At 42.0% G+C, this 11,479-nt stretch overlaps 1 protein-coding gene across 1 annotated transcript; it reads left to right on the forward strand.

The window, feature by feature from the left end:
• Window positions 1-4,976: 4,976 nt before the first annotated feature.
• On the forward strand, window positions 4,977-9,970 carry LOC115025779 (neuropilin and tolloid-like protein 1). The gene is made up of 5 exons (XM_029458241.1): window positions 4,977-5,595; window positions 6,618-6,674; window positions 6,767-6,901; window positions 7,237-7,485; window positions 9,948-9,970. Exons 1-5 carry the CDS (start codon window positions 5,568-5,570, stop codon window positions 9,968-9,970), a joined length of 492 nt encoding a protein of 163 aa, XP_029314101.1. The 5' UTR covers window positions 4,977-5,567.
• The last annotated feature ends 1,509 nt before the right edge of the window (window positions 9,971-11,479 follow it).

Below are 11,479 nucleotides of genomic sequence, written 5' to 3' on the forward strand. Positions count from 1 at the left end.
ACACTCTGCAGTATTGAAAGGCATCTGATTTGCACCGTGGTGTGTTGGAAGCTGTAAACAAACAGAGGGTTGAGTCAGAGTGGGCTGTGATTCTGGCTCCACTCGCTCAACCTCAATCCAAAAAAAAATCTGTGTTGTGGTGGCCGTCTGACATTGGTGACTCTAACTCCCCCATCAGGGGTGTTATAACCCACAGAGTGTCACTCCACAGTGTCTGTGGCACCCCTCCCACCCCCCTACCAAGTGGCTAATGAGGTCAAATAACGAATTACACAGTCAGTTTAACCCGGGGGCTTGGGACTACATACACAGAACAGATTGCAGAGGGTATGTTAGCCCAGATCCAGGACACCTGTGAGGCAGCAGGTCACTGTTTCCTTCATGCCTGATGATATCGACAGGAGGGCGAAGTAAAAGACATGCAGAGCAAACACGAGGACAAAAGATCCGCTGAAAAGTACTTTAGAAATTGCCCTCTCATAGAACTACTCTCCATACTCTAAATTGAGCAGAAATGTGCAGACCAGGCGTAGCAATTCAGCAGACGTTTAGGTTCACAGACAGTGCAGCTGCCCCTCTTGGGCTGAGATTAATTGCTGGATGGATAAAGCCACAGTGATTGACAGATGAGTTGCAGCATTGAGGAGACATGAGAGAGATGAATGTGGAGCAGCTCAAAGTGAAATTAGCATTCAGCACTTTGAATTGCTCAAAAGAAAGTATGCTCGAGTCAAACATTTGGAGTTTATCTTGCAATGTGTGATTTTAAAATGTGATCGGGCAACTTATAGAGGTCACAGGGTTTTGTTCAGACCGTGCATTCAAGCATTAAGTATCTAACTTACATGTGTACGCATTTTAAATTCTTCACCCACGGAGCTCATGTTGCTGTATATGTAATGGTATGCACATGCAGGTAACAAAGCACATTTGACCTCCTCACTCTAACTGTGATGTGTTCTAACAATCAGAGACACATATCGTCCTGACCCGTCATCACAGGGCTTCAGTCATTGTGCAGCAGCCTCCACTATAATGTTATTCCACTACATTATAATGTTATAGTTCCACATTATATTTGTCTACTGTTTTTTTGCGTCGAACACAGTAACTATGTGTCATTTTGCTGGATATAAGATGGTGCATGTTTGAGAGTGTGAGGGAGAGCACAGGGTTTATAATGGCATGCTGCTTTGCAAACTAACAAAGGCACCTCAATAAAAAGGAAGCCACAGGTAGTGTGTGTGTTATCATCTGATGGAAATATTTCCCCACTGGCTCCAGGTGCAGGGCAGGGATAAAGGCCGTCTATCACCAGAGCCCCAGACGGCTAACGTAGCATAAAGAGCAGCTCAAAATGTGCCCGTAGTCGGAGCGACCTTTTCTTGTAACTGGGTCCTGCTTAATGAACTACAAGGCGCCTGGAATGACAAATAAATGGTGTTTTTTTTTCTTTGGCCAACAAACTGCTCAATGCATCACTAATAAGGTTAATTTGAGTCCCACCAGGCAGGAGGAATTAGCCTAAGTGTTTATCCGCTTTAGTGCTGTCCCCTGTTACCCTGACAAAAAGAAACGGTGCTGGCAGTGTCATTACTATGACACAAAGTAGAAGGTGAATGCCCAATTTGCTCATCAGGTCTGAGCCAAATGAACAAGATGCAATCATGAATTACTTGCTGTGTTGTATAAGCTACGGGGGAAAACACTTCCTGTGTTCTTCTGCAGGTTTTTAAATGAAGTATGAACCCTGGTGTTTGGGAAAACAAGCCGGAGAAACTGTGATAATGAATGACGCAGGATAATGAGCAGTCATGAGACTTAAAGGGCACATGTCATGAAAAACTCACTTTTTCACTGCTTGTGCACATGCAGTACATTTGTGTATCTGGAGTCCTACCAACCCACAAACTGTGAAATAAAACAACTCAGTCAGTTGTTTATGGTCCGTTCAGGAAACATGAGATTCAACAAGCCATGCAGGATCTTTAGAACAGCGCGTTCCAACCTTTGGTAACTTAAGCTCCACTTCCGAGGAACACCTTCCCAAAAGAAATGAAGAAAAAAACCAAACACGATGTTATTCCACTGTAAGCTGTGAACACATTATGAGTCCAAATCAAATGTGTTCAGGGTCATATATGTTTCTCAGCACACGCTTTGGAGCTTTTGCCGGAGTTTGTCTCCCACAAGACTCCATTTTGTGTCACTGCATCAGAGGGAACGTTAACTGGCCAAAAGTGTCAAAACACGTCCGTCTCTCCCTAACCATGTGATTGACGTGTGATATTTATGCATTTTTATTTGACGTTATTATTGAGCACAACCAACAATTTAATTGAATTTGTTAATCTAACCATTTGTACCCCGGACACCGGTGGGAATAGTTGGATTTAAATACTCCGACCCCGTCTGAGTATCTCCGCCCACATCTTGAGGACTACCTCTGCAAAGGTGTGCTGCATTTTTCCTTGTAAGGCAATCAGAGCAGACTGGGCTTTTTCTGCAGGGGGGGGCTTAAAGAGACAGCATTTCAGACAGAAGGTGAATCCAGGTATATTCAAACAGGATGTTTTTAACATTAAAGCATGAAAATGTGTTCTGAAATACAAGTGTAAACCTGAAAATGAGCTAAATATGTCCCTTTAAGTGAAGAAACAGCAAACAGAGCAGTCGATGTGCGACGTATTGATATGTTTATCTGTCAGTGTGTAGTCGTGTGTGCTGCATGTTAAACGTGCGGTTCCCGGCGTGTGCGGATATCCCATTTCCTCAAACTGATTACAATTACAAATTTAGGTTAGGCCGACACAGCACAATAGTTATCTCCGGCCAAATGGTAGACCTCCTTAATTAAAAACGGCAGACTTTGATGCTGCTGTTGAATGAATTATTTCTCTGAGATGCTCCCACTGCCTCGCTGCCGCCATTCAGTCAAACAGTTTATACATGCCGGAGAGCTAAACCAGAGGCTGCTGGTAAATTCTCCAGAGCTACTGTTGCGTACAGTGAACCTGATAAGCCTCATTTGAATAATTCCCATATAGCTCTGCTGTTTTATCTCCGAGCTCACCCACCAGAAACGTGCGCTATAGTGCTTATAAAGTTGTCAGGCACCTCTGTTGATCAATAACAAGGTCTGGGCACTGCATTGTATTTTGGTGCAGACATTATTGACATCCCCAGACTGTAAGATCTATAATAGGCTTTGCAGAGAAATTGACATTTTAAATTCTTTTCAGCCATGTTGTGTTTGTGAGATTTTAGAGGAGCCCGGTACACTGTGGGCTTCAAGCTTCATGGGAGTTGATTGTACAGTTGGAAGAAAGACACATGCTAAGCTTCAGTTCTGTGTTGGGGGGTCTAACTCCCAAGTCCATTAAAGCACTCTGTATAACAGATTAGCAGGAGCCCATTAGCTGAAAAGAGTTCTGAGGTTTTCCACTCCCACGCGTATTCCCAAACTCAGCGTGACTCCTGCAAAGTCTGCATTACCTGCTGAAGACATCCAAAGACTTTTAGAGCAGCGAGTAACCGGCCAATCTGTGGGACAGGATGTAATTAAGAGGAGGACGTTCGAGACGATGGTGCGTCTTTATCTTCGGAATCTCAAGAGGGTTAAGAAAAGAGATAGAAAGTCACGTACTCAGCGGGCATAAAGGCGAAAAACGAATGGGCCAGTTCATTAAAATCATATTTAAAGCTGATCCAAATTGTCCAGTGAACGCTAACCAAAACATTAGCGTACACACAGAGGGTCACCGAGTCCAAGATTGCCTCTGCAGCAGCAATATCTGAAGATGGATATTGTCTGCTGGGTGCCAAGACTATTTTGGGAGCCTGAGCCCCTGACTAGTCCCTGGGCACCCTCTCTGATCAGCTCTGTCATCAGGTGTGAGAGCGGCTAAACAATACATACACGCTGATGCTCACACCTCAGGAAACAAATGGCTCTTTGTCACTTTTCTGAGGGAAAAAAGAGAAAGAAACCTCTTACCTCTTTATTTCTTTTAGACATGGGAGAGATGGAGAGGTACGGAGGATAACCTTGAAGTGCACCTTGTTGTATTTGGGATGCAGCTTAAAATACAGCCAAAGACATGACAAGGGTGTCACATTGCGTTCCCATTTCCTGCATCTCTACATACATTTAGGGACTACAGGTAACCAATACAAAAGAGGAAATACATAATTTGATCACACTAAGTTCTGCTAAATATGCATAAGAAGCTATTTTACTTTCTGTGTTGCCTTTTATTTTGCTGTGTTTTGAACAGTGGTGGTAACTAAGTACATAATTCGAAGCATTTTCCATGTTAAGCAACTTTCTACTTCTACTCCGCTCCATCTCAGAGGGACATATTGTACCTTGTACTCTAATGTCTTTATCACATATTTTAAATCTCCTTTCTGTCCAGTGAAAACCATTTATCTCCAGGTGTGTTGAAGGATGAAGTGTTCCTTCATACTGTTGGTAAAATCAAGAGTTTTAGAAGATTTTAACCATAAATAAATCTGTGAATGAGCAAAATCCAGATGAGAATCCGGCTTTGATGCTTCTAGTTGCTCACAACATAACTGTATTTCTCAGTCTACATCATCTGCATCTTTTCCATGTTTGATCTCGCTGATAGAACTCACTTTCTGACATGTTATGCGTATGTACTTGTTTATTCCATTTCATATATCATTTTCTGCTTACCTTTCCATTTTCCATTGCGCAGCATATCTCCACGAGCTGGAATGAATTCTGCGGCGCGTGCTTATTATTGTTCCAACACACACTCGTGTACAATATATGTGTGTGTCTGTGGATGAAGTCGTTTCCTGGAGAAGTTTCCAGTTCGTGCTTAAGAAGTACGCGAGGGTTGTGGCGCATTGGCCGGCTGTGGTGCTGAGAGAACGGAGGGAGGCGGGAGATCAACATCCACTCTGCAGGCTGCGGGGACTCTCCAGTTCATAGAAGCCACGACAGAGGGATGCACTCACAGCAGCTTTTGGAGCAGAAGCGACAAATGAAACCCAAAAGAAAACCCACTTAAATAATTTATTTTTGGGCTACCTGGTGTTTTCCTGGGATTTTACGCACCGCTCCGGAGTGGAGAAACGCTGCAGAGATGAGCGATGCGTGGTTTTACATGCTCCTGAAGGGTCCCCTCTCCTGATAAAGGGACCAAACAAGGCTGTCCATGATATTTCCCCAAAGAAGATTGCAAAGGTGGAGCGATTAGAGAAGGGCTGATGACGGGACTATTAATCCTTTCAGTGCATCAAAAGCACCAACGGGAATTAGAAACGCTTGGATGGAAATCGGGCGAGTGTTTAGAACTGTTTTTGGTTTTATATGAAACTGGTGATTAGTTCATCTGCAAGGATTTTTTTTTTCCCACGGAAGATTTTATTAAGGAGTACATTTGTTTTTTATTTCACCGAAAGGTTGTTTGGTATGAGCGGTTTCCCGGAGTGAATTTTCAGAAACTCTCTCAATCTCTCTTTTTTTCTCTTCAAGTATTCCTGAATCTAAATGGAATTAGTTGAGTCTGAAGCCGCTTGTGAAAGGAACAGACATGGTACATGGGCACAGCTTCCATCACGGTAAGACACCCGCCTTCATCAGATGAAGAAGCTCTGGCTCAATTAGGCTCTTACTGCTGGTACCATAACGAAGGAGAAGTAGAGTCATCTTTACATGTAAAGGACGCTCAATATCAGAGCAACAGCTCAAACTCAAAATAGCAGCATTTAAAGCGATATCACGAGGTGATGCACAGACAGACTGCACCTGTAAACTCCCTGCTGAAGGTCACACTGTGAGTTCCTGGAGGGATTTCTGCTTTCTTAAAAAAAGATTAAAGAAATTATTATATTAAGAAGTCTGTGATTTGTGACAGCTCGTGATGGATGTTTTGTTAGTCATTCTTTATCACTTTTAGTTATTTCCATTATTTGTAGATTTATTTTTAGCATTTTTTAATTGTGTTGATCATTTTAAAGTAATTTCTTGGAATTTTATTTATTTGTATCCTTTTATGGCATTTGTAGGCACATTTAATGTAATTTCTGGTCTTTGTAATAATTTGTTTGTGATTTTTAGTTACTTTGATAATTTTACGTAATTTCTTTGGTAATTTTTAAGGCATTTTTGAGTATTTTGTTTATCAAAGTTATTTTTTATCATTTTCAATCATTTTTTTTTAGCTGCTTTGATAATTTTGTCATTGTTTAGTCATTTTTTTGTACTTTTTTAATTATTTAAAAAAAACCTCTAAAATGTTTATGCTGACAAAGACTATAAATATGAGTCATTCAGATCATGTGCTTGTCACAGTACAGACCCATAGAGGTTATATTCTGAGATATATTAGCATTATAATAGCTTTTATTTTATTTTTACATTTGAGAATATATAAATCATCATAACTGATAAAATGCAGAGATGTGCCTGTTATTTTAATTATTTCAGGTGCTGTTTGGGATTCTTTAAGGTTGTTTAGCATTAGCATACTGCTGATGACATGAACATGAATGTGTTCCCTGCTCACCAACCAGAGGAAATAACTGAGAAATAGAAACAATATGTGCATGTCAAAGATGCATTTGTCCTTTTCTGTCTGCAGTTGTTGCAAGTCTTCTCATACTTGGGTTGTCTGGAGCAACAAGAAAGGATACAGCAGGTAAACTGCATCCGCACACCCGCACATCTTCACTCCCTAAATATCCTCCCTGCAAAGCTTTAATCTCACTTTTTATTTTCTCTTTGCTGTAGTGAAGAACAACTCTGGAGTGAAGCCTGCAGGTCAATGTGGAACGTGGGTGAAGGAATCAGAAGGAGGGATCTTCACTTCTCCCAATTACCCAAACAAATACCCTCCAGACACAGAGTGTGTTTACATCCTCGAAGGTAAATACTCTCTTTAAAAGAAAGCTTCGTGATTCAGCTATTTGTTCTCTAAATACAATCCTGGGGTTATCCTGTGAGTCACTTCTGAGAGAGAGATCTGATGGTTATTAGCCAGGCTGGTACTTTTCACATTAGTATTTGATAGATCATAAAGATAATCATAATAAAGAGGCTAATAAGTATCACAGCTTGGTGTTTTAGAGATGAACCGATAAACAGCCAGGAGAGGAGGTATCGAGCTGATAATGACACAAGTTGAACATCAGTGAAAGCATGACTAATATGTTGTTCCCTGTTGTGTGCTGCCTGGTTATTATGCTCATTGTGTCTTCCAGCACCCCCGAGGCAGTGTATTGATCTACACTTTGAGGAGAATTATTCAATCGAGTCCTCTTGGGAATGTAAATTTGACAACATCGAGGTTCGGGATGGACCGTTTGGCTTCTCCCCGATACTTGGACGGTACTGCGGTCAGCACAGCCCGCCTGATATCAGGAGTAGCGGCCGATATCTGTGGATAAAATTTGTAACAGATGGTGAACTGGAAGCGGTGGGATTTTCAGCAAGTTACAACTTCACAGCAGGTACTTTTTATTTGTGTAGCTGTTTTTGCCTTACTGCTCTTGTCAATTCACTTTCTTTGTGAGCAAGTCGGTGCTTTATAGCTCCAACAGCGAGGCTCCAGATGAATACCAAACATCATCCAGGGAACTCGCCCTTGTGAGAGCCTCTTGCAGTTTTATTGATTGTCTGTCTGCACACACACAGTATTTCCATTGGCAATATACTGTCATTGGCTGGGACACTCTTGTGACTGGCTACGCTGTTCTTTCTTCTCGCTGTATATCGGGAGTGATGTGGAGCAGTGTCAGATTTTAATTCAGTTCAGCACTCCTCGGTTTACAGGGCTGGAAGAAGCAGAGAGAGCAGAGCGCACTAATCGCTATTGTCGAACACAATCGTGGCAATTACGCTTGTGTGTAAAACCTCGGCTTTCTTAATTTGCCTCATCTTTGGTTGAGATCCCATTACTGAAGCAAGTGTGAGGATTGATGACAAGGAATCAGGGCATAACCACAATTTAATATTCCTTCACCTACACTCGACTGGGTTTAATAACACTGTCAACTTTCTCCGTGTGTTTGAGCTTTGAGAGGCACAGTGCCAAGAAGCACCAACGGTATGCCAATTTGTCTTCACATCCACTGCACCTTCAGGGTATTTTACCATCGGAGATTTGAGTTTATAGGATGAACACTTACGCAGCACATCAACCTTTCATCCCAAAAACATGCTACTAGCTACAGGCTATTGAGAAGAGGTGAGGAGGATTTATCTCTGAATGCTTTGTGTATTTTATCAAGAAATCAGAAAGCTGAAGCTCTTCATGGGAAATTACAGTTTAAAAGTCAATAGGAAGGAACTCTCCTGTGGTATAAAGTGAAGGACCGTGGATTGTTTAGCAGAGATGTCGCTTGTTTTCTGACATTTACAAGTAGAAGTTAAATTGCTTCAGTGAAACTACACTAAAGGTAAAACTGCTCAATGTATTCAGCGTAGAATCTGAAGGGTGTTTCACTGTCAGACACAATATTTGTTGTGGAAAGGAAAACACGAGTTGACACATATTAAGTGAGTGTTGGGCATGGATGTGTTCTGTGTTAAAGTCAGAGCTTGCTATCTGCTGAGGCATGAATCTCTTCTGCTGCAGTTGTGTTATAAACGCCAGCCACTCGATCAACTTCCATGTTAAGTTACTATTAAGACATTTATTGCACATGTGTGAGTCAGCAGCAACGCTCGTTGACTAGCTTTACCAGGCAGTAATATCATCGGAGGGATTGTGTTGTAGCTCATGAGAACTATGATGCTATTAAAGAAGTAGTTCCACGTTTTGGAAAATCTGCTCATTTGCATCCAGCAGCAACGTCCGAGGCTGAACGACAGAAGTGTCTTAAACTTGTATAGAAGTCTATGAGAAAATGACCCTACTTGATTTATTGCCAGCTGCTGGTATTGTTTTCACTGTGTGTGTGTGTGTGTGTGTGTGTGTGTGTGTGTGTGTGTGTGTGTGTGTGTGTTTCTGAAGACACCACTGAAGTGTTTATATTTCTATCTGTGGATTTTGTCAACATAAAAGTGTCACAACTGTGTGAGGTGCAATCATGAAACATTAAAGATGTGTAGTTGAGATCAAAATGAAGGTGGAGTTCAAAGATGGGTGTGTTCAAAGCAAGGCCGGCGGAAGTAGAGGGTTAGTAATATAGACGATAAAAGCACAGATGCTGCAGGACGGGGCGACCTTGTGATTGACACGGTGTTGTCCGGTTTGGATTTTGTCACTTCATAAAAGTTAATTGTAACATTTTGGTTTGTAAATATGTCTTCAGCCTTCAGTCGTACTCAGCTCCACCCTCTCGTGTCACTTCTGGTTCCGAAAAACTTGAAGCTTCAGAACTGTAGTCCACAAACCAATGTCCACTTCCTGTTAGTCAGTCTATGATGAATCTGTGTTTCCTGGACTGTCTTCTCTAACAGATGTCAATACAAATTGTATGATATATTAGTACAAGAAAAAGATTCTTCTAAAGATACACCGGAAGGACAATTTGTAATTTCGAGCCCTTGATAGCCAGAGATGAAGAACCCGGACCACATTTTCTGGTTTGTGCAATTTACGTATTGTTTCTTCCGCCTGCTTCTCTTGGGAGTCTCATTGAAAATGTGCTGAGAGGAAAGAAAAAAGCCCTGCCTCTCGACTTGATAGGAAATATCTGTGGCATATGATTTACATAATTAAAGGAGATAAAAGTCCTGAATTCACTCGACTTGATACTCTGAGATCTGGCAGTGTGAATAGTGTCTCACATCTGCAGCTGCTCTGCTAACCATGCTAATTCAGCCCTCATCTGATGAATGGGAAGGAAAGAAAGAGGCAACAAAGGTGAAATGAATCAGCTCCTCGTTCGCTCTTTCCTCCGTCGCTTTAAGAGCGGAGACATAAAAACTCTTATGCCTCCTTTACATTCTGCCCGTGTCCTCTCAGAGACTCTTGCTCCCGATGACTAATGCGGTTAGTACAGTACAGCAGTGACTGGAATCTCACAATATCCATATTAAATGTTGAGGTACTTCAGTGAAGCACTTACAGTCTGCAGATACTACGTGTTCAATTTATATGTGGCATCAGAGGAAGTCAGAGATGCTGCTGTGACACACACAGGAGATTCACTCAGACATTCACTAACTCAGCTGTCCCGGTGACGTGATGCGCAATTTATTTGTCAAATAAATTACACCCGGATGCCTCATGCTTGCGTCACAGAATCTTTACTGCTGTCTTTTTTTGCCTCTGCGTAGTTTGGTTCTTCAAGGGTTTGAAGCCTTTTAATATATTTTTGAAAATCATACGTATCAACTATCTATCTCTCTAAGGATTTAGAACAGGGACGCTTACAAGGCATTGTCCATCTGGCTGCATGTGTGGTTCACTTTCGGGCCTGAAAGTCTGAAGTTGTTTTGTTGTGACGGACCCGGAAGTTGTCATTTTAAAGCCATTCTGAAAATTGGCTTCGAAGTGCGGCGCTGTTCCTGGATTTGTTCCTGATTTTCTTCATAAAATACATCCAGCAAGCTGAAAGTTCACCTCACTCCTCCTCTTCCTCCCTAGCAGTAGTTAGCAAGTTTTCGCCTGACCAGACTTAGCATATTGAGATCTGATCAAGAGCGCCTGGATGTCAATTTCCAGATACAAATCACATGTTAACAGCTGATGTAAATAGAGACTTCCTGTTTCCAGTCTTAGCTTTAAGATACGATTATTGATTGCTCATACTGTACATACAGGACTGGTATAAATATTCTCGTCTTGCTCTTTGCACACAAATAGGCGTATTTAAAACATTTCATATGCATATTAATGTAACATTAATGAGTTTCTCAAAAATGCCAAGATGCAGCTCACTTAACCTTAACACATTGTCTTATGCCACCTTGAAGCATCATGCAGAGCATACTGTAAGTGGATAGCACGAGTCATTTACTGCTCCGCAATTAAGTTCACATATAAAAGGCAGTTCAGGGAAGCCTGGGAGAGGAGAGGAGAGGGGAGGGGAGGGGAGGAGAGGAGAGGAGAGGAGAGGAGAGGAGAGGAAAGGAAAGGGGAGGGGAGGAGAGGAGAGGAGAGGAGAGGTGAGGAGAGGAGAGGAGTGGAGGGGAGAGGAGGAGAGAGGAGAGGAGAAGGAGAGGAGGAGAGGGGAGGAGAGGAGGGGAGGGGAGAGGAGCGGAGAGAGGAGAAGAGAGGAGAGGAGAAGGAGAGAGAGGGCTGGAAGCCTCAGGCCAAATTTGTTTAGGAATTTGCAAAATAACTCCTACTATAATTTCTATTAATATTGTTTCTTCTTGTCGGTCCATGGTATATATTCATAGTGGAATCATTTAGTTGAAGTGGCACGTTGATAAAGTGAAACAGATAGTGTGATGGCTGCAGAGATGAGTCAGGTGCTTGGCATCACCTTGGTTCCCTCATCAAAGGGGATCTTTCCAATGGATTTTGTATTTGTGTAGAAAATTAACTCT

Source organism: Cottoperca gobio, chromosome 20 (assembly GCF_900634415.1).
Source record: "Cottoperca gobio chromosome 20, fCotGob3.1, whole genome shotgun sequence".
NCBI classification, from domain to species: Eukaryota; Metazoa; Chordata; class Actinopteri; order Perciformes; family Bovichtidae; genus Cottoperca; species Cottoperca gobio.